The 26852-nt window shown below is 43.8% G+C and overlaps 1 protein-coding gene across 2 annotated transcripts; it reads left to right on the top strand.

Moving 5' to 3' along the window:
* The first annotated feature begins 398 nt into the window (after nucleotides 1-398).
* On the top strand, nucleotides 399-26852 carry CDR2 (cerebellar degeneration related protein 2). 2 transcript variants are annotated; one of them, XM_059154743.1, is made up of 5 exons: nucleotides 399-741; nucleotides 9121-9233; nucleotides 22973-23121; nucleotides 23379-23540; nucleotides 24987-26852. In XM_059154743.1, the coding sequence occupies exons 1-5, from the start codon at nucleotides 663-665 to the stop codon at nucleotides 25849-25851; spliced, it is 1368 nt and encodes a 455-aa protein (XP_059010726.1). In that variant the 5' UTR covers nucleotides 399-662; the 3' UTR covers nucleotides 25852-26852. The 2 variants fall into 2 exon arrangements, with proteins under 2 accessions (XP_059010726.1, XP_059010725.1); XM_059154742.1 differs by lacking the exon at nucleotides 9121-9233 and having other exon boundaries at nucleotides 603-741.

Genomic DNA, 26852 nt, shown 5'->3' with positions numbered 1-26852 from the left:
CGGAGCCTGTCCACCGGCTAACTGGCCGGTCGGACCCCCCACCCCCACCCCTCACCACCACCAAAGGCACCACGGAGGCCGCCACCTCCACACCCAGGGCTCGGAACGCCCGCCCAGAAGTGACCCAACGCAGACGGGAGGGCGGGGCCGTCGGCCGCACCCCTTCGCCTTTCCCCCGCCTTCTTTGTTTCTTCCGGAGTCACCATTGGCTGCTTGCCCGCTAGGCCGGGCGCGCCGCGGGCCTGCGGTGAGACAGGATTGGACGACGTCGCTGCCGCTCGGCCGGCGGCCCGCTCGCGATTGGCCGAGGCGCCGCCGGGGGTTTGAATCGCGGCCCCGGCCGGGGAGGGTTCTGCCAAAGTGCCACGTTGGGCCCGGCTGCGGCGTGAGGAGCCGGCTCCGAGTGCCGGCCGCCCGGGGCGCTCGCGCCGGGGCTCCGGCGGTCGGGGCCGTTGGGCGGCTCGAGGCGGGCCGGGAAGCCCGTCCGCGGCGTGCGGACGGGGAGCAGGTCTGGTCGGGAGGCGCGGCGGAGCCGGGGCGGCGTCGCGTCCCGCCCGAGGGCGGCTCTGGCTGAGGGCGGAGGAGCCGGGGGAGCGGCCGGGGCAGCGGCTGAGGCGGGACGGCGGCGGCGGGGGCCGCTGCCCCCGGAGGAGCCGGCCGAGATGTTGGCGGAAAACCTGGTGGAGGAGTTTGAGATGAAGGAGGACGAGCCGTGGTACGACCACCAGGACCTCCAGCAAGGTGAGGGCGCGGTCGCTCCCCCACCTCACCCCACCCCCACCTCACCCCACCCCACCCCCACCTCGGGCGGGCGGCCGGCCTGGCGGGAGGCTCCCGGGCGCGAAACCGTTACAAAGTTGCACCTGCCGGCGCCGGGTGGACGCCAGGTGCGGGAAGGGCCGGCGGCGCTCACCTGGCGTGGGCCCGGGCGGGTCCCTGCGTGGGGGCCGGGCCGGTCGGGAGCGCTCGGCGGCTTGGCTGATTGAATCCTCCCCGCGTCCCTAGGAGGCGCCGCACGGCCCCTTCCCGGCTTGCACCCCCGCGGCCTCCGCGCCTCCTCTGGGACCCCCCGCCCCGAGCCCGCCCCGAGCCCTCCCAGAGCAGGAGCTGCGGCAGGTGGCAGGGGTCGCCGCGCCAGGTGGCAGGAACCGTGCCGGGCCCGCCCACCTCCCCCTCTCTCCATCCATGCCTCCGAGAGGAACCCTGGTCCCCATTTCCCAGATGGGGAAAGCGAGGCCACAACGGCCCAACGATTTCGCCCCGAGTCAAGTGCACGTTTTGAACCCACACGCTCAGAGCGAGGAGTCGCAGCCGCTGCCTAGACCCTATCGCTCCTTTATCACCGGTTTGCAGCTGCTTCAGCTGGGTGTTAGGAAGTCGAAAACGTTTTGGGGGGGGGGCTTGTGCGTAGATGCCAAGTGAGAGTGACTTGGGGCACTGGTGCCTCTGCGGCTTCTTGCAGTTCGCGCCCTAGCTTTTTCGTTAAAAACAAGACCCTCAGATCCTGGCCTGCCTTGGCTCTCTTGCCGAAGCTGTCTCCAGAGAGACCTCTCAGAGCAGCCTTCCGTGTGGAGCCAGTGCCCCGACCTTGTTGATGTGTATTAACCCGAGGGAATTTGCATTTGGGGATGCAAATTTTTGCAAATTTTGCAAATTTTTGTGGGTTCTTATCACTGGTGCTCATTCTGTCCTCCCATCGAGCTGTGGACGTAGACTAGCTACTGTTTGGGGGGCGGCTAGGATTTCCACGCCAAACTTGAGAGCAAACTTTCTTAGCTACTCTACTGAACACTCCTTGGGAAGTTTTTTCAGGCGTCTTCGGTCTCTGCAGTTCTGGGAAAATCAACTTTTTCAGCTTTAAATTTGCACTGAGAATTAACATCTCCTTTAGTTGAATATGAAATAACCATGATGTTGGCTCATGGTAATCGTTGAACTGGGTGGGAACAGGGAGTGGGGGGCGGGGGAGATGCAGGCTTGAATGACTTGTTTTGTTTGCCTTTTCTGAATACAGGCAAGCTCTTTGGGGGAAAGGTGATTTTGGATATGTCGTGGACAGTCACTTGAACCACAGTGGTTCACCGTTTCACTGAAATAGCCCAAGCTGTTAAGTGACTGCAGTGCAGTATTTGCCATCATATGTTCTCAGTGTCCACAAGGCAGATTTGTCTTAGGCTTTAACAAACCTGTTTTCAAAATTCCCCATAAGGATTGATGGCCTAGTTAGATACTTTCTCCAAGATTAATGAGGCAACCACTGCACAGTTGCAGCATATCCCTACAATAAATGAAGCAGTTTGTATAATCAAAGCTAAATATTTTTCTTTAACAAGCATAGATCTGTGAAGCTTCCCCCCCCCCTTTTTAATCTAACAAACTTAAGCATATAATAGAGGCTCAGTCTTAATATTTGTTGACCTGAGTCAACAAATATTAAAACAGGATTACTGTTTTCATGGCTCCCTTCCACCGGGCGCTTTAATCCACAGTGCACTTCTACCCTGTGGGAAGTTGTTAGGAGCGACCAGTTGTAAGATTTCAGTCTATGGGAAACAGATGCAACCTGTTGCCATGACATGTGGAACTCTTTAACCTCTGATCAAAGCAGAGCCATCAGCTGTTCAAGTTTAATGAAACCGTAATGAGCGTAGGTCCAAACCTCCTTAATGTCAGTTTGCATTTGGGATTTGTTTCCTGCTTTTCAAAAGATTTTTACATCTAACCCTATATGTCAAAACCCAAGTGCATGGGGTAGGAATAGATGTGAAATTCCAACAATCACAACTTGTGAATATGGCCTATAGAAGAAGGAAGTCTGTATGGTGAATAAAAGGATATCTTTGTCCCAACTTTTAAAAATTAACATGTACACATATACAGAACATCTAAACTTCTAAAGAATTTTTAAGTGTGTTAATTTCTGAAGAATTTATTATTGAGTCTGTGCCAGGAATTCATCTAGGCACCGCAGTCACAGTGCCTATCCACAAGACAGAATAGATAGGGTCCTACTCCCGGAATTGACAGTCTAGGAATCTGTTTACTAGTTGTGCCTGGTGATAGTGCCTCCTGCTATGTGCGCAGCTATAGTGCCTGGCACAAGGGAGGCCCTCAGTAGATACTTGATGCTGCATACAGTTTGGAAACAACTCTGTCCTGTTAAACAGATTGATAAGCACATCTAATGGGATTTTATCAAATGCAGACATCTGTTTCCTTTTTTTTTTTTAAGTCTTCACTATGAAGTTTACTGAGCAAGCCTTGTTTGGAGAGAGCTGCTAAAAATGTTTCAAAGTCATTAAACTATAAACTTGTTTCCTTTAGCAATAGAAACATTATTTAAGTAAATCGACCACATCAAATTTGCTGGGGAATTCTTTTTTAAATTAAAATTGCGGAAAAATTCTAACCTCGGAAGGATGTGGTCCACCATTTATACCTTGTTAGAAACATGTAAAGCTTGTGCAGGCAGAAGGAGAAAACCCTCTGCTTTTACAGAACACTTTGATAAAGAGACTCTTTTGTCAGAGGGCTGAGTTGGCACAGTAAGAATACTGACAATGATCTCTATGGGTAAGATCCTTTCTGGGACAGCAGGAGCCTTCTGTGCAGGTAATGATGGTGCTTGCTTTGAAATGTGCCCCGAGAACAAGGTGGAAAGACTTCAGAGACGGAGTTTTCTTTTAGTCCAGCTGCTATTATAATTGTCATTTGGTGAGCTGTGCAAGCTTGGAATAAGGTTTCAAGTTCCTACTAGGTGGATCAGCAAATTAGATCTTAGTTTAAAGGAACCCTCATATTTCTCCTCCTTTTCATGATGAGTACACTTTCCATGTGTACAACTAATTTGCTGAATCGTTGTTGAAGGGTCATTAAAACTGGCACCATTGGGGCGCCTGGGTGGCTCAGTGGGTTAAGCCGCTGCCTTTGGCTCGGGTCATGATCTCGGGGTCCTGGGATCGAGTCCCATGTTGGGCTCTCTGCTCGGCAGGGAGCCTGCTTCTCTCTCTCTCTGCCTGCCTCTGTCTACTTGTGATCTCTCTGTCAAATAAATAAATAAATAAATCTTTAAAAAAAAAAACTGGCACCATCATTTTTTTTTAAAGATTTTATTTATTTGACAGAGATGACAGGCAGAGAGGGGTGGGGGAGGAAACCGGCTCCTTGCTGATCAGAGGGCCTGATGTGGGCCTCGATCCCAGAACCCTGGGATCATGACCAGAGCCGAAGGCAGAGGCTTAACCCACTGACCCACTCAGGTGCCCCTGGCACCATCATTTTTCTGATGTTTATATTCAGGTTTTTTGCTTTCCCAATTACAGTAACGTTGGCAACAGGAGTTACACAGAAACATCACCAAATGACGCATTTGATTTTGTAATAGGAAAAGCTGTCAGCCCTAATGTTGTTGAATTACAGCTGCAGCCTACAGCTAACACGGGAATATGTTGTCCTCACAGTTTGTGAAAACTGAAGTAAAATAAAAATATAATAGCAGGGGAATTTAAAAGTTTCAGAATTCTGGAATAAAGAATCTTTAAAAAAAAAAAAAAAATCACTCAGCTGCCAGAGCTAATCTTTTGCTTTGGCATAGGATTGGGTAGAGTACCTGCTTAGAGCTTACATTTTACACTGTTAAGGTAGATTATCACTTGCAAAGATTAATTAGTGAAATATTAAACATAGGAAGGTATTGATAGATTGTAATTCTCAAGCCAGCAGTAAATGTGTGGTATTTTTGTGGCTGCCTAGCTCAGTTCAATAGGATTTAGAAAAGACAACCTCTTGATGAAAATTCTTGTTGAGAAATAGAGATGATCAGGTACATAAGGCTTCAAAACTGTATTGTTACCTTTCCTTTTGTGCCTTAATTAAAAATATAAAGGACATTGAGCATTCTGCCATTCCCCCCACTCATTATTTAGAAACACTTCTTGGGCTTACTGCCAACTTTTGGCTCCTTTTGGTTATGGAAGCCAGATGCTACACAACAGGAAATGAGGGTTTTTTTTTTTAAAGACCAAAAAAAGACCCTTGTCTTTAAACTAACAGATGAAGTAATATCCTATTATGCAGTGTGACTTCACAGACACTTACTTGTAGTTGAGACTTGTTTTGCCAGAATTCTACCCTAAACTTTTATGAAATATTTAGGAGATTGAGACCTCAGGTTACTGAACCAGGTTGGGGCTTTGTTTAACTGGAAATAAGGATTGAGATAAGGACAAGTCTCAAATTCTTTTCTGCTTGCTGTTTACTGGCACAGTGCTGTGCTTGGCATCTCCTTCTGCAGCAGCCAAAGCAGGAAAGCCACTCCTGGCTGTGTATTAAGGAGTAGATAGATGGTTTCTTAACTGAATCAAAGTAGTAGAAGATGGTCTCAAGTTAGTCTTGAGTCTGGAAGAGGGTTTGGCTCAGGTTTTGATCATTAGTTAAGAACACCTTTGGTGGGGCGCCTGGGTGGCTCAGTGGGTTAAAGCCTCTGCCTTCGGCTCAGGTCATGATCCCAGGGTCCTGGGATCGAGCCCTGCATCGGGTCTCTCTGCCTGCCTCTCTGCCTGCCTCTCTGCCTGCCTCTCTGCCTACTTGTCATCTCTATCAAATAAATAAATAAAATCTTAAAAAAAAAATCTTTGGTGAGTCTCTAGTCCTTCCCAGTGAGGAATTACCATCTTACAACAGGCCAGGAGAGCCTGAAGTAATGTTTGGGTAATGTTTATATGCTTTGTCTTAAATAAGCACAGTGGCTCTTTGTGGGGCTTGTATACACATTACATGTCCTATGAGAACAGAATAGTTATTTCTGGAGCATCAGCATAGTTCCTTTTGCATTTAATGAAAATGGGAATTTAGCTTGCCTGGGATTGTGTGTGCTTTCCCTGGCAGAGCAGGCAATAAAAGCCAAGTAGCTCAACTCTGATTTCTCCTTGCTATCTCCAAAAACAAGTGAAAAGGTTAAGTACCTCAAGGAGAAATGAACTCCCTACCTAAAACACCTCCCTGTGGTGTGCTCCCAGTATGAGGACTGTGAAGTTAGAACCTGTTGACAGAGGTTTCTGTTTCGCTGTGACTCATCATGTTGATTTGGTCAGGTCAGTTAGCATCTTTGTGCTTCAAATTGCCTCACTGAAAATCCAGGCTAAGTGCCTTGAAAAGATAGAAAAAGTAAAGTCTTTTAAATGCTTTGAGCTGTTTGTAAAGGTTCTATGCCTTGTGAATAGAAGATGTTATTTCATAGACTTGTTATCTGAGGTCTTACCCACGTTAATAGATGTTGTTAATATTTAAATCATGAGAGAATGTATTTTAACACCTGTCTACCGGCATACAGACTGATTTATTATAAATGGGTGTAAGATGTTTTAAAATGAGCTGAAGTAGTGTGTGGTAGGTGTTGATGCTTCATTTTTTTTTTTTTCCCAGTGAGAGAAAACTAACCAAGTAGAATACTAATTATGCACTCTAATGGACAGGACCGGGTAATAAAAGTTGTGGCTTTTCTTTTACTACTTTCTCTAGGTTATGTTTTAATGTCGGTAGTAATGAGTAAACACAAAACCTTATTTGTCAACCTCTAAAAATTTAAAGTTTAAAGAGCATATGTAGTGGGCGCCTGGGTGGCTCAGTGGGTTAAGCCGCTGCCTTCGGCTCGGGTCATGATCTCAGAGTCCTGGGATCGAGTCCTGCGTCGGGCTCTCTGCTCAGCGGGGAGCCTGCTTCCTCCTCTCTCTCTCTCTGCCTGCCTCTCTGCCTACTTGTGATCTCTCTCTGTCAAATGAATAAATAAAATCTTTAAAAAAAAAAAAAAGCATATGTAGTGAGGTTCCCTCTTTTCATAATATTTTTTCATATTACTTTTTATGACATGAAGTAAAATGTCTTTCCATCATGCTTAGAATAAAATTTAAACATTCTTTATTTACCATGGGTTAAATCCTGCATGTTCTGATTGCCGCCTCCTCTCCACTCTCCCCTTCATGGTTCTGTCACACTGGCTTTTGGTCAGGTCATAGACTCTACTAAGTTCTTCCCTGTTCAGTGCCTCCTCGGGCTTGTTTATATGGCAAGATCCTCATGCCTCAGCTAAAATGTCCCCTCAGATTTTCCTTGTGACCACCCTTTCTAAAATAGATCCTTTATTCATGATCACCAAATCTGTTTTTCTTTCTCACACATCACGTTTAATTGGTCGATAATTCTTTTCAGCTCTGCTTTAAACCGTGTCTGGATTCCTGCCTCTTCTCTCCATCTCTGCCCGTGCAGTCCCCGCCGCCCTCACCCAGACGACTGCAGCCTCCTCCCTGCTCCGGTCGTGTCTCTTGCAGCGCGTTTACAGTGGCCACTCATCCTGTCAAAAGCTTTCTCTGGGTTCCCTTTCACTCAGAGGAAAAGCCAAAATCTTGACCTTCGTAGGCCTTACACAAGCTGGCTGGGGAACCTTAGAGCCCCTCTGACTTGTCACCGTCTCTGCCCCCCCCATATGCACTTTTGTTTCCACCTCCTTGGACTCCTTATTAGCTCCAGTCACGCCTCTTCCTAGAGCCTTTGTACGTGTTTTATCTCTGCCTGGAATGCTGGTTCTCTCGATTGATCTATGGGGTCATTTAGTCAGTTCCTTCACATCTTGATTCAAATGTCACCCTTGTCACGTGTTCTTAAAGTTCAGCCTTCCACATGCACATTCTTCTTATCCCCCTGTTAGCACTTACCACTGTCTGTCTGATAGTCTATTATGTTGTTTCTCCCAATAGAATAGAAGCTTCCTGAGGACAGGGAATTTTTTAGCTAAGTTCATACTTGTATACCTAGTGCCTAGAACAGTGTCTGGTATTAATAATGAATGTATGCATGCCCTTATGAACGAAAAGTGTTCTATCCCATTGGCAAATTTATTTATTTGCTGTCTGGTTTCTCCCGTTAGTCTCTGGAAGTGTCTGGATGACAGGAACTTCATCCATTTTATGCATGGTTCTATAGCTAAAGCTTAGTAGCATAGTACCTAGCAATAAAAACATGAGTTTGTGAGTCAGTGCGTACTAATAATACTTGGACTTTGCATGCAGCATAGTGTCTGAAGTCCTCCTTTATCACTTCATTTGATGTTCACAATCTCACACTGACAGGGCCGTCTTCTCTCTAGACAAAAATACTAAGTGTAGGGACCTTTAAAGTCCCCATACTGAAAGTGTTCACCTGGTAAATGGTAGTCAGAACTCGAGCTCAGGCCTTGCTCCTCAGTTCAGTGCATTTCTCACTATGTTAAAGGGCCTACCATGCAACTTGCTATGCAAGTAAGTGTTTCAGTTACCTGTCTTATTATACTGGTGTCCTTGTTTGTATCATTAAATTTTTATTTCCAGGGTATAGACAAATCCTGTCTTGTGTACATATATGCCTAAGATGAGAGAGAGTTGAAAAATGAGGTTCAAAATAGAAATACGGTTTTGTACTAAATCAAAGTATAAGCTACTGACATGTAATTACCTTAAAAACTGTCACTGCGCTGCTTATCTGGTTTGCTCGTTTTGGAGAAGGACATGAAGAGAAGAAGGGAAAAAAATGAGAGACCTGGGGCTGTGTTCTTATTACTGGTGTATTTTTCCCTTTTTTGCCTTAATTTTTAGTCTCCTTAGGAGGCCAGGATCCGTAACACAAATTTTACTTTGATAGTTGAATTCATAGCAGCCAGATTTCATGGGAACTTCAGAGACTATTGAAAGATATACCTATATTTTGGCTCAAAGGTCTCCAGGAAAAAAGCAGACAATGAGGTTATGAATTAAGTCCAATCCATGAGCAAATAATTATGATGTTAGACATTACCATGGTGAATGATTATTTCCGAACTAATGTATACTTCTCTGTAAAGTAGATCACTATTCTTCAGTCTTACAAGTAAGGGTACATAAGAGCACACATTACCTAGTAGAGAGACCCAGCTCAACAGAATTTTAAGTAGAACTCCGGTTTCTTTCTGTGCTATTCCACCTTCCGCTGGGATCTGACTTAGACTTTATGTGTTGGGTTAGGTCTTGATTCATTCTTATTTTAAGGACTGGGTTATATAAAATGTTGAAGTGAGATCATTTGCATTCTCCTAAAATTCACTTGTTGTGCTAGATCTCCAACTTGCTGCTGAACTGGGGAAGACGCTACTGGATCGGAACACAGAGTTGGAGGATTCTCTTCAGCAGATGTACACAACCAATCAGGAGCAGCTACAGGAAATTGAGGTAATTTACTCATTAAGAGCATTACACTGGGAGTTGTGGCATGTTGCCACTGTTGACCAATCATGTTCTGCTAAGATAGCACTTTCCAAAAACCATTGGAGAGGGTGGGGCGTATGATTTATATTTTCTTTATGCTTTCGCAATATATGTCTGATGAAAGAAATTTTTCTCTTCACCTTGAAGTATACTAGAAGCAAATGGTCCAGTATTTACCAGTATGTAAAAACAATAAAGTTGTGAATATTATGCTTCTTTTTTTTTCTTTTAAATGAATTACATAATATTTCAGATATGCCAAGTGGGATAAGGAAATAATACAGTGAACACCTGTGCACCCACCACCCAGCTTACGAAACAACTACCCGCACTGTTGAGGCCCCTCCTTGTTTTCTCTTTCTTCTCCAACCACTGCCAAACATCATCCTAAATTTGGGTTTAGAAGGAAAAATTTTTTAAGTTGCAGTACCCGGTTTCATAATGTGTTTAAACTTCTTGTGCCATTCAGAGAATTAATCAGGGATGCCTGGCAGGCTTGGTGAGTAGAGCATGCAACTCTTGATCTTAGGGTTTTAAGTTCAAGTCCTGTAATATGGTAGAATTTACTTAAAAAAAAAAAAAATCATAAAATGGATATCTCTTTGTCCTTGCTATGATCTTAATTTATTTACATTTTTGGTAGATTTTTTTAAATTAAAAGAGTACTTTTTCCCCCAGATTAACAAACTAAAATGAAAGATACTAGATTAAGGCATTAAAATGCAAGATGTGGGGCACCTGGGTGGCTCATTCATTAAGCTTCCGACTCTTCATTTTGGCTCAGGTCATGATGTCAGGATTGTGAGATCAAGCCCCACTTTGGGCTCTGTGGTGGGAATGGAGCCTACTTAAGATTCTCTCTCCCTCTGTCCATCCACCCTTAAAAACAATAAAAACTTAAAAAAATAAGGCAAATTCGTAATCTCAATATCCTTAGTTTTACATAAGAGCCATATTTAAGATGTGTGTACAGTAGATCCTCTCCATCAGGATCTATGAATATAGTCAGTGATGTGACTGGCTCTGTGGGAAATAGACTCATGATTCTAGAAAGTTGTATCTTAAATGATACTAAAGTTATCAGCTACGATTTTTAGCATATTCTATATCAAAAGAGCATAGAACATGCCTACCCATAATTGTACAGTTGGTCAGAAACCTAAAAATGCAGAAAAACCAGGCATTTTTAAAACTGTTAAAACTAACCGAGTGTCATGTTGTTAAGGAATTCATCCCTGCTTAATGTCATAGACATACAGATTTCATAGAGCAATCCTAGGGCATATACATGAAGACTGTCGCATACTGTGAAATACATCTATTTGTTCTTGGGTAGAAACATAGTCTTAATACACTGTATTGGTGTTTTCTGTCAAAGCACCTTAAATCACTATAACTGATACCTATTTTAGAGTATCTCCCAAGTATAAGTGAAAAAAGCACAAGTATTTGCATACGTAAAAGAAAGGTGCCTATTTGTTACCACAGGAGATCACGAATACAATTCCTTTATGATCTAAGTTACTTATTTCCTAACTCCCCCACCCCATGGTATTGAGGATGATTAAACAGTTAAGACAAATTGTTGACATTGGGGAAAAAATCAACAGATCTTTGATATTCTCTAAATCTACAAGTACCAGGGACACCTGGGTAGCTCAGTCAGTTAAGCATCTGTCTACGGCTCAGGTCATGATCCTGGAGTCCTGGAATCGAGCCCCGCATTGGGCTCCCTGTTCGGGGCGGGGGGTGAGGCGTAGAGAGTCTACTTCTCCCTCTCCCTCTGACCCTCTTCTCGTGCTTGCTCACTCGCTCACTCTCTCAAATAAAGAAATAAAATCTTTTAAAAATAAATCTACAAATAACAATACCATCTATTGTTTTCTGTAAGATGTTGCAAAGTATAATGGAAATGTGGTATCCGGTTCAGATATTAATGATTAAATATAAAGTTAAGTTAAATATATGTATAAGCCATTCAAATAAATTCAGCCTGGAATATTCTGGCACCATTTTCTTGAATCTCTTGTTTCCATAATAGAGCTGCCGTCCTCTAGTTCATAAATCATTGTAGCATTCAACATTTTACTCTTTTTTTTTTTTTTTAAGATTTTATTTATTTATTTGAGAGAGATCACAAGTAGGCAGAGAGGCAGGCAGAGAGAGGGGGGGGGAAGCAGGTTCCCCGCCGAGCAGAGAGCCCGATGCAGGTTCCATCCCAGGACCCTGGGATCATGACCTGAGCTGAAGGCAGAGGCTTTAACCCACTGAGCCACCCAGGCACCCCTCAACATTTTACTCTTAATCCAAAGCTGTGTTTTGATTGAGAACAGCACCTTCATAGATTTCTTCTCTGCCATTGCAGTTGGCTTTCTTCTTTATTTTTATGAATTACTTTATGAAAGTCAGTGGGGATGGGACAAAATGGGGAGATGAAATGGCAGGGCCGGTTAAACATGCTTACCAGCCAGAGGGATCCCCATGCCCCATCACCGCCACTGTCAAAGCTCAGGTCACAGCTTTTCCTGTGCGGACTTACAAGTCACAACATAAACTTGCAGTAGTCTAAAGCAAGGAAAAACTTGATGCTCTTATAAAAGGAAGCAGGCACCCACAGAGCCTAATTCCCTACTAAAAGGTGACCCTTGCATTATGTGTTACTTATCATTGCGAACTTCAGGAACCCTCTAAGCTTTATAAGGGCTCTTTCTTTAATTCAAACCTTATGTCGGTTTTTTTTTCTTTTATAAGTAAAGTTTATATTGAAATATGCATACAGAAAAAAATAAATCCTAAATATATAGTTGAATGAGTTTTCATAAAGTGTACTGATGCAACCAACACCCAGATAATGAGAACATTATCAGCTCTGCCTGTCCTCACTCCCACTAACCAGTATTCTAACATCTAGATTTAGCCTGTTTGAACTTTACCACTTGTACAAGTTTAAACTAACTTTTCAGATTGTTTATTGGGACTTTTCCTTACTAGAAAAGTAATACATGATCATTTTTTAAAGTTAGGAAAAGATAACAATTGAAAATCAAAAGGTCAGTCCTTATCCAGCCACCCAGAAAAATTTGAAATGAGACAATCCAGAAGAATGCTACTGGAACAAACTACTGAGAATGGATAAAGAATTGTGCAGAACTGGTGAAAATACTAGGATAAAATCCCCCAAACTGTGACATTATAGAAATAGACAACCAGGAAACTGTCAAGGGTATTTTGTAAGTAGAACTACAAATATGCTTTCAAAGACTGAGTGGGTTTCAAATAATCCTCATAAAAATTGATCAGTATTTTTTCTTAGTGTTTTTTTTTTTTTTTTTTTTTTTTTAAGATTTGATTTATTTGAGAGAGAGAGGGAGAGAGAATGCGTATGCACAGAGAGAGGGAGAAGCAGGCTCCCCGCTGAGCAGGGAGCCTAATTTGGGGCTTGATCCCAGGACCCTGGAACCATGTCCCCAGACGAACGCAGATGCTTAACTGACTGAGCTACACAGTAGCCCCAGTTCCATTTTGTTTTAAAGATTTTATTTATTTGAGAGAGCGAGCGCAAACCAGGGGGAGGGACAAAGGGAGAAAAAGCAGCAGACTCCCCACTGAGCAGGGAGCCTGCTGTGGGGCTCCTCAATCCCAGGACCCTGAAATCATGACCAAGCCAAAGGCAGACGCTTAACAGACTGAGCCACTCAGGCCCCCCTTAGTAATTGCTTTCAATGTAAAAAAATTTAAACTATTGAAAGTAATGATTGGCTTCAGAGATGCCTATAGCCTGTGTGACATGATTCACTGCTGGCCTCAGGACCTCCCTGGTTTCAAGAGCTTATGTCTTCCTTGGAAGTTTTAAAGCATTTTGTGCTTCCTTTACTGCATTTACCAATATTCTACTGTATATTTATTGATCCGTTCCAGCCCCTCCGCCCATTTCCCATTGCACTGTTGAAGGCTGTTGCTGTGTTTATCCATGGTCATCCATCATCAGTTTATCCATCATCAGTAAATACTTGTTGAAATCAGTATCTGTTGTTTTTTTGTTTTGGTTTGTTTTTCTTAAGTAGGCACTCTTCCCAACATGGGACTTGAACTCATGACCCTGAGATGTGAGAGTCACATGCTCTACTAACTTAGCCAGCCAGGTAACCCCTAAAGTCTGTATCTTAAGAGAGGAACAGATGAACAATTTGCAAAGCGCTTCGAATGATTCCTAAACTCTGGGTTTATACCTTTGGACATTTTTTAAGGTGATGGAAGGAGCTTTGGCCTCAGCATTAGGGGATTGAAGTTTAAGCCCTCGATTCTATGGCAAATAGCTGGAGATGTTAGGCATGTAAATTACCTCTTAAAACCGTGTTTGCTCTGCTGTGTAATGGTGATAAGAATGCTTGCACTACTTTGGCACAGGGTTGTTCTGAGAGGATGAGGTCATGTAAGTGTGTGTATTTTAGACAGTATAAATTGTTGCACAGCTGATCCATGTTATAAGAATTCTAGTAATGAAAGAATCTTAATTCAGAAAAAAATAAATCTTTTCAGTTACTGTGAAATCGATCTTAAAAAACAAGCCAAGCTTTGAATAGTGAGATTATATTATAGGGGGTTTTTATTTTCATATTCATGCCCTTTTTTCCCCCTTAAATTTCCTACAGGGGAAATATTTTAACCAGGGAAAAGTGGTTTTTCAAAGGTAATAGGAAATATTTCTTGAGTATTGTAGAAGGTCATTTTGATACTAAATTTAGAGGATTTGGGTGGTAATCCCTAATATAAGGATAATCCCAATACTGCCTAAAAGCCAAATTTCCATTCTATTCCTTACGTGTTTTTAGTTGTGTTGTCTCTCTCTTTTCCTGCATTCCTGTCAGAGTTCTGCAGGTACAAGTAGGTGCTAATAAAATCTTACTGGCCTCTCTTTTTTAAAGGTTTGTCTCAGTTGTTAAGGTGACCTATTTATAGCTTTTGTGCATAACCTGAACCTTGTACTCCTAGTCAAGGTGGCACTCCATGCAAATTCCAAGACACGTGTGTGTAACTCATGGAACTTAAACTTTGATACTCTTGCCTATAACATTGACACTTTTGCCTGTGTTTTTGCTGCTCTCGTATTCCCCTCCCCATGTTTTGTTCAAATATCTCCCTTTCTGCTATTTACTATGACACATGTTTTTGTACTTGAGCAGTTTTTGGCACTTGCATTTTGGGATCTTGGCAGTCCTGTCAGATTCATTTGAGGCCATGTATCAAAGATTCTAAATGGAGAAAACCAGAACATTAGAAGTTTATCTGTGCCTTTATTTATTTATTTTTTATTTACTAAGATTTTATTTGCCAGAGAGAGAGAGAGAGAGAGAACACACAAGCAGGCAGAGAGGCAGGCAGAGGCAGCGAGAGAAGCAGGCTTCCTGTCAAGCAGGGAGCCCCATATGGAACTCGATCCCAGGACCCTGGGATCATGACCTAAGCCAAAGGCAGTGGATTAACCAACTGAGCCACCTAGGCGTCCCTATCTGTGCCTTTAAATGAAGGGTAGAAAATCAGTGAACACATTTTCTTCTAGATTCAGGAAGAATTTGGTAAATACTGATTTAAAACTTTGGAAGACAAGCTTTAAAGCAGTGTCTGCCGACACGGAGTTCTGATTCTTTGGCCCTATATCAACACTTGATAAGAGAGCTAGTAATTTTTCTTTTAAGTTGCTGACCAACTTAGTCAGACGTCTTTGTTAGGTAACCTATTACAGATTCTCGGAGGAGTAAAGGGCTTTTCTGATTCGTTTTGATTTAATAATAATAAGATTAAACTACCATGTGAAAACAACCTCCCTGTCCTTAAAGCCAAGTCCTCTAAGACCAAAACATCACAAGCTCTTTGTAGATAGTTTCATTGTGGTTTTTATTACAGGTTTATATATCAAACGAGGGGGACTTGACTGTAGTTTTGTTTTGTTTTTTTTTAATGCACTAGTCCTCCTCACCTCCCCAGTTTGTGGTTGCACTTTCCGCAGTTTCAGTTTTGTGGTCAGCCCCCATCCAGAAGCAGATGATTCTCCTTCCGTCACATGGTCGGAAGATCCGTGGTGGCTTCACACTGTGTCACAGTGCCTGCCTCACTCACCTTATCTCGTCACATGCTATTTTATCATCTCACATCATCACAAGAAGTGCGATACGGCACAATGAGATCCTTTGAGAGAGACTACATTCACATAACTTGTGTTACAGCATATTGCTATAATTGTTCTATTTTATTACTTTCTTGCTGTGGCAAATTTATAAGTTAAACTTTATCATAGGTGTATATGTACATATAGGGGAAAAACATAGTTGTATATTTAGGGTTCAGTGCTATCCACAGTTTTAGCCACCTCCTAGGGGTCTTGGAATGTATCCTCAGTGGATAAGGGGGGACTGCTGTAGCCTCTTTGTACTTTATTTGAATATTTACTTGTTTCCTTTATATTGGCTACAACTCTAATTTGAACAATATCTTTTTTTTTTTAAGATTTTATTTATTTATTTGACAGAGATCACAAGCAGGCAGAGAGAGAGTGAGAGAGGGAAGCAGGCTCTCTGCTGAGCAGAGAGCCCGATGTGGGACTCGATCCCAGGACCCTGAGATCATGACCTGAGCCGAAGGCAACGGCTTAACCCACTGAGCCACCCAGGCGCCCCTGAACATTATATCTTTAAAAAGAGAACAGTGACGGGACGCCTGGGTGGCTCAGTGGGTTAAGCTGCTGCCTTCAGCTCATGTCATGATCCCAGCGTCCTGGGATCGAGTCCCACATCGGGCTCCTTGCTCAGCAGGAAGCCTGCTTCTCCCTCTGCCTCTGCCTGCCACTCTGTCTGCCTGTGCTCACTCTCTCTGACAATAAATAAATAAGAACAGTGGGGCGCCTGGATAGCTCAGTTGGTTAAGCGCCCGTCTTTGGCTCACGTCATGATCCGAGAGTCCTAAGATTGAGTCCCGCATTGGGCTCCCTGCTCAGTGGGGGGCCTGCTTCTCACTTTCTCTCTGACTGCCACTCTGCCTGCTTGTTCTCTGTCTCTATCAAATAAATAAATAAAATCTTTAAAAAAAATAAATAATAAAAGGGGGCAACAGTTTGGGGTCCACATAATAGCTGGTGGGAGTTATAAATGTCTTTCAGATTACTGGGAAGTATCTGTGCCATGGGAATAAATACAGAGAAGTCTATAACTGGGGCAAGAGGGGAGGGAATTTGTGACTATTAGGACATTTTCCCAAGAGGGTTATAACCAAAGCCCTTCTTAGAGTCTTTCAATTAAGTCTGAATATTTCAGCCGTCTTAGTTGTGGTAGAGAGCATGATAAGCTGTTGAGAATAGAGGTGTAGAAATTGCCATTTTGGGGCGCTTGGCTGGCTCAGTCGGTAGAGTATGCGACTGTTAATCTCAGGGTCATGCGTTCAAGCCCCACATTGGGGGTGGAACCTACTTAAAAGAAAGAAACTGCCATTTAGCCAGTATTTTTGTGAATCCCTACTATGTGTTAGGAATTGTGCTAAATGGACTAAAGAGAAGAGGCTTTCTTTTTCAAGGAGGGTTAGAAAGACTGGACACTGACAGGTAAGCGTTTTGGTGGTCTGTTGTGCTAACTGTTTTGAAGGAAATGAATAAGGTGCCTTGGGGGGGGTGCTGCTTGCGTGGTCTGGAAAGGCTTTGGGAGAGTTTACACTTGACCAGAAGCCTAAAGGACAGTCAGAGTTCTTAACCACTTTTGTGTCCTGATCCCTTTGGTTGCCTCGTGAGGTCTGTGATAATCGCCTTAAAATACGTAGAATAAAAGGGAATCTGTTATATTGAAATGCCTATCAAAATATTGAAAAAATAAGTGTGTGATGTGGTAATGTGTTTTGTTATTAATATATTAAATACCCAGATCTAATTGTCAGTCTAAAAACTAATGTCAAATAGTGATGAATGTAACCAACACATCAAGATTTCTGCCACCACTATCCAATTATATGAAAATAACCTGTGATTTCTGTTGGCGATGAAGTCCTAGGTACCCCATTATACTACTGATGGCTTGTTGCCTCCATTCAAAATCAAAGGAAGTGCTAAATGTCAGAAACCAGAGAAAAATGAAGATGTAACTTCTCCCTCACCCAAATTCATAGATGCTCTCAGTTCTGTGGACCGCAGGTTGAGAACTGCTGGTTAGATGGAGCCAGCCGGGAAAAACATCCCCGAAAGGAAGGGGGGCTTGCTTAGAGTGAGGTAACTCCACAGTTTTACGATAAAGGTACACCGAGTGTAACATAAGGATGAATTAACAGCTGCCTTGTGACGCTAGAAGAGCCGCCTAAGAGACAGGTGGGAAAATACTAATTTTCTCTGAAACACAAGTAGATGATAGTAAGGCATTATTGGGGTTCTTTTAGGTATGATTAGAACATAGTTAAAATGAAAAGTCTTTTCTCAGAAATACATGAATATGTATATTTGACTTAAGATGTCTTGGTTTTGCTTTAAAATGACTGGATATGAGGAGAGAAGAAAAGTAGAGATGCAACAAGATAGATAATTGTTGAAACTGGACGATGGATACGTGAGGGTCCGTTAAACCATTTTTTCCCCCATTTATGTGTTTGGAATTATCCATAATAGTTCTAAAAACTTTAGTTTTTTAGTAGATTAAAATTAGCCATCTGTAAAGAGTCCATACTTAGGTAGACTGAGGAAGCTGCACACAAGGTCAAGACAGCCAGTGTGTTATTGCAGGGATGTGTGACTAGGAACGTACGAAGTGACGCTTGCGAAGAAAGCTGCCGGGGTATTTGTAACATCGCTTCATCTTAGTGAAGAGCTACAGCCAAACTAAGCCCTAAGGAGGGAAAGAGTAAACATTAAGCTTAAGAATCATTATTGATCCAAGTGAATGCTGATGCCTCCTGGACCCAAGAGAAAGAGGCATTAGTTTGGGGAAGGGGAGACACCCAGGATTTTCCAGGTCCAAGATCAGCATTTCTCTAATAAGTGTGATCCGTGGACCACTTGTACTGACATCACCTGGGGTTTTTGCTGAAAATGCAGAGTGTTGGCTCTGTTCCAGTCCCACTGACTCAGAATTTTAGGGGAAAGGGGCCCAAATTCCTATAGCTTAATAAAGCCCCCAAATGAATCTTAGCACACTGTTTTCAAACCGTAACTATAGGTAAGATGACAACAGCTGCGTCTCACTGAACAGTTTTACCATATGCCCATGCCATGCTGAACCCTTCACACAGTTGAACCTTACAGCAACCCTTGTGCGGTAGATGATGAGGAAATCTTGCATGAGAAAAATTAAGCTACTTGCCAAAGGTTACCTGGTTAGAAGTGGTGAAGCAGAACTTCAAACCAAATTCTCACCCCAGAGCCTATGCGCTTAGCTCTTGCTGCCTCCCACCGGGTCCTTTTCTCTGATCCTCTGCCCACCGAGAGTTTTCTGTGGGAACTGACCTCGCATCTGCACTCTGCGAGGTGGATGTGTCCTAAGAGGATGTGACTATTCTAATCACTGGGCAGAGACAGCTCCTGTCGTAAATTAATAATTAGTGTCTGGTCTATGCGTTAGCCTTTTTTCAATTGTTGTGAATCAGTTCCAAAGAATACTTGAGACCTATACTTGATATAAAAGTAAGTAGCTTGTGAGATTTCTGAACTTATTGTATGTATCCCTGTACTCTAAACGTTTGTTCCTAAGAGATTGAACACCTTCCCATTAGTGACAGGAATCTGCTATGACATTGCTAACCAGAGGACAGGATTAAGGACCTCCTCCTAGGAGAAGCTGGTGGGTACTGAGGGAGAAGAACACACACGCACAAGCTTTTACAGGAACTGTGGTCGGTGTGTGCTCACTTCCCGTATTTAATACTTTAAGTCTTAAAAGATAGGTTAGTCATTGAACCACAACCCCTTATTTTCAATTCTGAACCCAAAGGGCTCTGTAAAACAAGATTACTTTTTTCTTAAGCTTGCAGCAAATTCATTTAGCAGCAAACCCTAACCTGAACTGATGATGTGAGACTGTTTATAATCCTTATTCATACTTTTCAGTGCAGAAATATTAATGTCAATTAGAGGGTGCTGCCCTCACCTCACTGTGAGGATGTTTTAAAGTATGGTGTATGTGCCATGTTGTCTTTCTAAAATTTAAAGAATTTTCCAAAGACCTTTTTGGCCCCAAGAGTTTCAGATGAGAGAGTTGAAGTTTTCTCAACACGTTGAGAGTTCTCAAACACAATGAGAGTTGTGTTTTCTCAACACGTTGCTACCAAGTTAGATAACTAGATTATTTTAAAAGGTCCTATAAGGTTTTGCTACATTGTCTTTTAAAGAGCCCACTGAAAATCATTTAGCACAGTCTTTGAAGGAAGTCTATTAGCTTTGCAAATACAGTTGTACAGTTGACCCTTGACAACACAGGTTTGAACTGTGTGGATCCACTTACACAAGGATTTTTTTTTTCCTGATATAGAACAGTAATGTAAGAGTCTCTTATGGTTTGTCTCCCTCCCGATCCCATCTTATTTCATTTTTTTCTCTCCCAACCCCCAACGATCCCCCCCGCCCCCCGCCTCTCAAATTCCTCTTAATCTCACAAAACAAACTGAGGGGGGTTACTGGGGGGTGACAGGTAGATATAGGGTGGCTGGGTTATGGACACTGGGCAGGGTATGTGCTATGGTGAGTGCTGTGAATCGTGTAAGACTGATGATTCACAGACCTATCCCCCTGGGACAAATAATACTTAGTACGTTAATTTAAAAAGGGGGAGTGGGAAGAACAGTAGTGTAAATGGATTTTGTCTTCCTCATGATTTTTTTTTAAAGATTTATTATGTAAGAGAGAGCAAGCGAGCAGTAGCAGGGAGACGGGCAGTGGGAGAGGGAGAAGCAGACTCCCCACTGAGCAGGGAGCCTTAAGGGGAGTGGGGGCAGCTCGATCCCAGGAGCCTGGGATCATGACCTGAGCCAAAGGCAGACACTTAACCAACTAAACCACCCCAGTGTCCCTCTTCATGATTTTCTTTTCTCTAGCTTACTTTATTATAAGAATATGGTATCTAGTTCATATAAACATATAAAATGTGCTAATCAACTATTTATGTTATCGATTTCCAGTCAGTAGTAGGCTATTAAAGTCTTGGAGGAGTCAAAGGTTATACAAGGATTTTTGACTCTGTGGGAACTGGTGCCCTTAACCCCACATTATTCAAGAATCAACGGTATAGTTGTATAAAAAGCTCCAAGAAAGATGTTGTTGTTGTTTTTAAGATTTATTAGAGCAAGTGGGAAGGACAGAGAAAAGAGAATCCCAAGCAGACTCTGCTGAGCATGGAGCCCACTGCAGGGCCCAGTCTCATGTGATGACCTGAGCTGAAACCAAGGGTCAGATACTTAATGGACTGGGCCACCCAGGTACCCAAGACATGACTTTAAAAACACTTTTCTTGGGGCAGCTGGGTGGCCCAGTCCGTTAAGTGTCTGACTCTTGGTTTGGGCTCAGGTCATGATTTCAGGGTCATGAGACTGGGATCCATCTTCAGCACAGAGTCTGCTTAAGACCCTCTCTCCCTCGAGCCCTCCCCCTGTGTTCACGTGCGCGCGCACGCTCTCAAATCAATCAATCTTTAAAAAATAAAAATCATGTTGGGGCATCTGGGTGGCTCAGTTGTTAGGCGTCTGTCTTTGGCTCTGGTCATGATCCCAGGATGCTGGGATCGAGCCCCACATCAGGCTCCCTGCTCAGCGGAAAGCCTGCTTCTCCCTCTCCCACTCCCCCTGCTCGTGTTCCTGCTCTCACTGTCTCTCTCTCTCTCCGTCAAATAAATAAAATCAATAATCTTTATAAATAAATAAATAAAAGCCATGTCTTCGGGCACCTGGTTGGGTCAGTCAGTTTAATGTCTGACTTTTAAGGTCTTGATCTTAGGGTTGTGAGTTCAAACCCCACATTGGGCTCCACTCTGGGCATAAAGCCTGGATGGATTTATGGATGGATGGATGGGTGGATGGAAAGAATGAATTTAAAGCCATGTCATTGTTCTGTTGCCATTTGATCATTGGTGATGCTTCGAACCTACGTTTTTTTCCTCTTTATAGTCGCGCTCCAGAGAAATATTATGAATATTTCATTTGAAATAAATACTGTGTTTCATTGTCTTCTGGTAGAGTTGAGTAGGAGAGGGAACCAATGTAATTTAACACTGAAGCATGAAGACTGTGATTATTTCCCTTTATCCTTGGCTATTTAGAAAGGAATCTTAGCATTATCAGAATAAATAATCTGGCATATTTCTCATGGATAAGGAGGATTATAGTGATAACACTCTCACAGTATTAAAAATAAGAATCTTTGAATCATAGTAAGCTAAATATCTCTTTCTGCTTAATGTTATTTTCCCCATTTTTGGGTCCAGAATGGCTCCCTGGGAGAAAAAAAACTGGATTTTTTTTTTCCGCAGACAAAAAGTCCCCTAAAATTCTCTACTTTAGGCTTTCTTAATTCTGTAAAACATGATATTTTTGCTTAAACATTAATCATGTACCATTGCTTTTTCTCTTGAGGGATTGTCAGTCTTTTTAGATTTTCTTGTTGAATATTAGTTTTATGCATGTATTGTGCTTTGTAAGAGTAGACTAGCCTCATGATATGTTGGATGTTGGTAAGCATTAAGGTAAGTAAACATGTGGGGGGCCTGGGTGGCTCAGTGGATTAAGCCACTGCCTTCGGCTCAGGTCATGATCTCAGTGTCCTGGGATCAAGCCCCGCATCAGGCTCTTTGCTCAGCAGGGAGCCTGCTTCCTCCTCTCTCTCTCTCTGCCTGACTCTCTGCCTACTTGTGATCTCTCTCTCTGTCAAATAAATAAATAAAATCTTTAAAAAAAAATAAAAATAAAAGGTAAGTAAACATGTAAAGGATGGCCTGTACTTATTTCCTATTAGACAAGTACTTTAACTGGGATTTAAAGTTTTTCTTTACATAAGATAAACCTGTGGCATTGTGGCATAATGAAAATCATGTATTTGATCTTCATCTCTAGCTCCTGGCTCAGAGCTTCTAAAACACTTGGAATTCCCTAAATGATAGGATGGGGATTGGTTACCAGAAGGAGCACAACCATGTTATTAGAGGATTAGACCATCAGTCCAACCCCTAGCCTCTGGGGTGGGGGGACCGGGGCTGGGCTGGAGATTGACTTTAGTCACACGTGCCTATGCAGTGAAGCTTCAGTAACCCCTGAAACAATCCAGCTCACGGATGTGCTGGAAGGGTGGTGCGTCTGGAGAGGACCTAGAGGCTCGGTGCGCCTCTCCACGCCTGTCCTTGGCCCTGTGCCTCTCTTCCATGTAGTTAACCTTTTTAATAAAGCAGTCGGTGTAAATAAAGTGATTTCATGAGTTCTATAAGTTAATGCAGTGAATTATTGAACTTGAGGGGAGATTGTGGGGACCTTCAGTTTTGCAGCTGATTGGTCAGAAGTGCAGGTGGCTTCTGGGTCTTGCACCTGGTGTCTGTGGTGGGACAGTGACATGGGACCGAGCCCTTCTAACGAGCCCTTCTAGTGGGGTGACTGCAGGCCGGTAGTATCAGAATTTAATTGTAGGATACCCAGTTGGTGTCGGAGCACTGTAGGTATTTTGTCTGTTTAATGTATAACCTGGTCGCAATCCTTTTCTCTTACAGTATCTGACCAAGCAGGTGGAGCTTCTACGGCAGATGAACGAACAGCATGCAAAGGTTTATGAGCAATTAGATGTCACGGCAAGGGAACTGGAAGAAACAAATCAAAAGCTAGTTGCTGACAGCAAGGCCTCACAGCAAAAGATTCTGAGGTAAATTTTCTAGAAGCCATTGAGGAAGCCCTGGGGAAAGTCATTTAGTATAAACTAGAATAGAATGTGGCTGTAGTGGGTTTCGGTCAATATGGGGTATGGTTTAATTTAATTCTTTATGGAGAGTAGAGATTAAATAGAAGTCTTTTCCAATTAAGAAAGCCCAGTTTGAATGGCTGGCAACTAATCTCTCCTCACTGCTTATGCCCTTAATTTAACATGACAAGCAGCAAATGGCTTCTGTCTGTTCCTCACAGTCTGACCGAAACAATCGAATGCCTACAAAACAACATTGATCACCTCCAGAGCCAAGTGGAGGAGTTGAAGTCATCTGGCCAAGGGAGAAGGAGCCAGGGGAAGTGTGACCAGAAATCGGCACCAAGCTTCTCGTGTCTGAAAGAGCTGTACGACCTCCGCCAGTAAGAGCCTGCCCTTTTATGGCACTGATGAGCAGGGGAGTATCTTGTGTCCACAACACATCCTAGACTTCAGTAGATAGAAAGGACCCTTTTAAGAAATGCCACTTGAGGGGTACCTGGGTGGCTCAGTGGGTTAAGCCTCTGCCTTCGGCTCGGAACATGGTCCCAGGGTCCTGGGATGAAGCCCCATGTCGGGCTCTCTGCTCAGCAGGGAGCCTGCTTTCCTTCCTCTCTGCCTGCCTCTCTGCCTACTTGTGATCTCTGCCTGTCAAATAAATAAATAAAATCTTTAAAAAAAAAAAAATGCCACTTGGCAATTAGACTACAAGTGGTTTGAGCAAAGCCACTTAGACCTACAGCTGGTAGAGTTCTTAGGTATTAGTAATTCTGCAAAAACTTATTTTTGGCGGTCTTGGGAGTATTCATTTCAGTGCTTTTCCTGTTAACTCTTAGCTAAACTAAGGTGCAGTGCTTCTGAGAGACTACAGGTTTGGGAGTTGTGTTTCATAGAGTGGAAAAAGTTGGAAATTTCAATGAGACCAGCTTTTTGCCTACAGAAATGCCTTTATAATGTAGAGTTAAGAGACGGCATATTTAAGAACTGCTCCTTGAACACCTGGTATATGGCACGTGCTGTGCCAGACAGGAGGGGCAGCGAGCAAAATACAGTCCCTGCCCTCATACTTCCAGTCTCCGTGAGAGGCAGACACAGATCATCACACAAATAAACACAGTTAAAATTACCAGCAACTCTGCACAGGAGAGCTACTGGCTTCTGGCTCTCGACCTTGACTGTTCATCAAGTCACTTTAGACTTTTTCAAACATCAATACCAATGAGTCCCTCAGGCCTAAATCAGGATCTCTAGGCGCCGCTGAAAAGTTGCTCTGGTGATTCTGATGTGCGGGCAAGGTTGAGAACCACTGGGTCATTCTAGTTTCCTTGACAGGTATCAGTCATACCTCTGGTCTTTGAGAATGGGTGTTCTGTAGTACTTCTAATATTTATTTGTTTATTTTTAAAGATTTTACTTATTTGTCAGAGAGCACAAGCAGGGGGCGCAGCAGGCAGGAAAGAAGTAGGCTCCCTGCTGAGCAGAGAGCCCGATGTGGGGCTCGATCCCAGGACCCCGGGATCATGACTTGAGCTGAAGGCAGACGCTTAACTAACTGAGCCACCCAGGTGTCCCTCTGTAGTACTTTCAATGGTTAAAAAAAAGAGTCAGAAAAATTATGTTTTCTTACATGGGTTTATTTGCTAGCCTTGCACAGTTACATTTTAACCACTGCTCTTGTGCAGAAAAGGCAAAAAATTGATCACTGTCACAGTTCCTGAAAAATACTGAGTTGAAAGAAAAAATTAATCTCCCTCTTTTCATTCCCAGTTGACCTGTGTAACATATACACCTTTTTTTGGTAATACATTCTTTCAACATTTTTCTCTCAGACACTTTGTGTATGACCACGTGTTTGCCGAGAAGATCACTTCCTTGCAAAGCCAGCAAAGCCCTGACGAAGAAGAAAATGAGCATTTGAAGAAAACAGTGACGATGCTGCAGGCCCAGCTGAGCGTGGAGCGGCAGAAGCGGGCGGCCATGGAGGAGGAGTACGGGCTTGTGCTCAAGGAGAACAGCGAGCTGGAACAGCAGCTGGGCGCCGCGGACGCCTACCGAGCGCGGGCCCTGGAACTGGAGGCCGAGGTGGCCGAGATGCGGCAGATGCTGCAGTCGGAGCATCCTTTTGTGAATGGAGTCGAGAAGCTGGTGCCAGACTCTCTGTTCATCCCTCTCAGAGAACACGGCCAGAGCCTGCTGGAGGAGATGCTCCTGCCTGGGCCAGAGGCACACAGAAAGCCCCTCAAGCGCAGCAGCAGTGAGACGGTGCTCAGCAGCCTGGCGGGCGGGGACATCGTGCGGGGCCACGAGGAGACCTGCATTCGGAGGGCCAGGGCCGTGAAGCAGAGGGGCATCTCCCTTCTGCACGAGGTGGACACTCAGTACAGCGCCCTGAAGGTGAAGTACGACGAGCTGCTGAAGAAGTGTCAGCAGGAGGAGGACTCCCTGTCCCACAAGGCGGTGCAGACCTCCAGGGCTCTGGCCAGAGACCTGGCCGGGACCAATGCCCAGCCCGAGCCCGGCGCCAGCAGCTGGGAGCCGGCCTCTGCCACCCCAGAGCGCGTCAGTTCCCCCACCACCACGGCCCCTCCGGAGTACAAAGCGCTCTTTAAGCAGATCTTTAGTTGCATCAAGAAAACTAAGCAGGAAATAGATGAACAGAGAACAAAATACCGAACTCTTTCCTCTCATTCCTAATTCACCCTCCAGCTCTGCTACTAATTCGTCCCTTGCTTTCACCTGTCCCGATCCGACGAGTGTTTGGCACTGCTGTGACGCTGGCCTCGTCACTCTCCTTATTTAGCAGCTGCGAGCAGCAGCGGGGAAAGGAGATGGCTGCCGGTGTCCGCTCGACAGTCCGGTTCCATTTACGCTCCTCAGGAAACCCCGCGACAGACTGGCCTCTGGCTGGCGCACTGATGAGGCTGTGATTCCTTGAAAAGTCCCAGAACCAGTGGACAGTAGATCGTGCTCCTAAGGGAAGCAGGCCTGGAGTTGCTGCGGCACAAAGTAGCTGGTGTGGGGTATATAGGGGCCAAACAAAACTAAGGCAACTCCTACTGCCCCCTTCTCAACTCTGGAAGTCAGATGGCTGCCAAAGCGAAGTAGCTTTCACAAACACTGTTGGATACTGTGAACTCATTAAGAAGAATGTCCAGGAGAAAGCAGGGGCCTAATCCAAAATAAATGGCATTAACAAATACTCCAAGCCTTGAGTTTTGTTACGTCTGCTACCAGTTGAGCTGTGACTGACAAGTAATCATAACGCATCTAAATCCAACTGAAACCAAACCCAACTGAAAGGCAAGCTCTGGTTTGACCAAAGCCAGCTTGTTCGCACAGGCCCTAGAGGGCCTGCTTCCCTCCATTCAGATGTTTTTACTCAAAGCTGTAGTGGGTAGCATAGGCAATTATGTAAATCATTCTCAAAGTCAAACTAAAGAAGCAAGAGGAAACCCCTCACTCCTGTGTTGTCCAAGGTGGGGAAGCTGACTTGCTCAGTTCCTGTGGTTCCTAGAAATGACTTGCTGCAGAAATTCCTGTCTGCTACTCTACTAAACAGTATTGTCCTGTGGGAATCCACTCCTCTTCTCACTTGTGGACTTTTAATTTAAAACTATTTAAAAGAACTGAAGTTCCAGTTATTGTATATTATTTTTCTAAAAACCAAATAAAACTATCTATGAAAATGAACCAAA

The sequence above is a fragment of the Mustela lutreola genome, chromosome 17 (assembly GCF_030435805.1).
Source record: "Mustela lutreola isolate mMusLut2 chromosome 17, mMusLut2.pri, whole genome shotgun sequence".
NCBI lineage: Eukaryota > Metazoa > Chordata > Mammalia > Carnivora > Mustelidae > Mustela > Mustela lutreola.
Note: the sequence above shows the minus strand (reverse complement) of the source record. Positions and strands in the feature narration are given on the sequence as shown.

Excerpts from the sequence above, each read along its gene's own strand:
- CDR2 (XM_059154743.1), top strand. The coding sequence starts at position 663 with ATGTTGGCGGAAAACCTGGTGGAGGAGTTTGAGATGAAGGAGGACGAG. Across the intron at positions 23,122-23,378 it reads TCACAGCAAAAGATTCTGAG|TCTGACCGAAACAATCGAAT; the intron begins GTAAATTTTCTA and ends TGTTCCTCACAG. Across the intron at positions 23,541-24,986 it reads GAGCTGTACGACCTCCGCCA|ACACTTTGTGTATGACCACG; the intron begins GTAAGAGCCTGC and ends TTTTTCTCTCAG.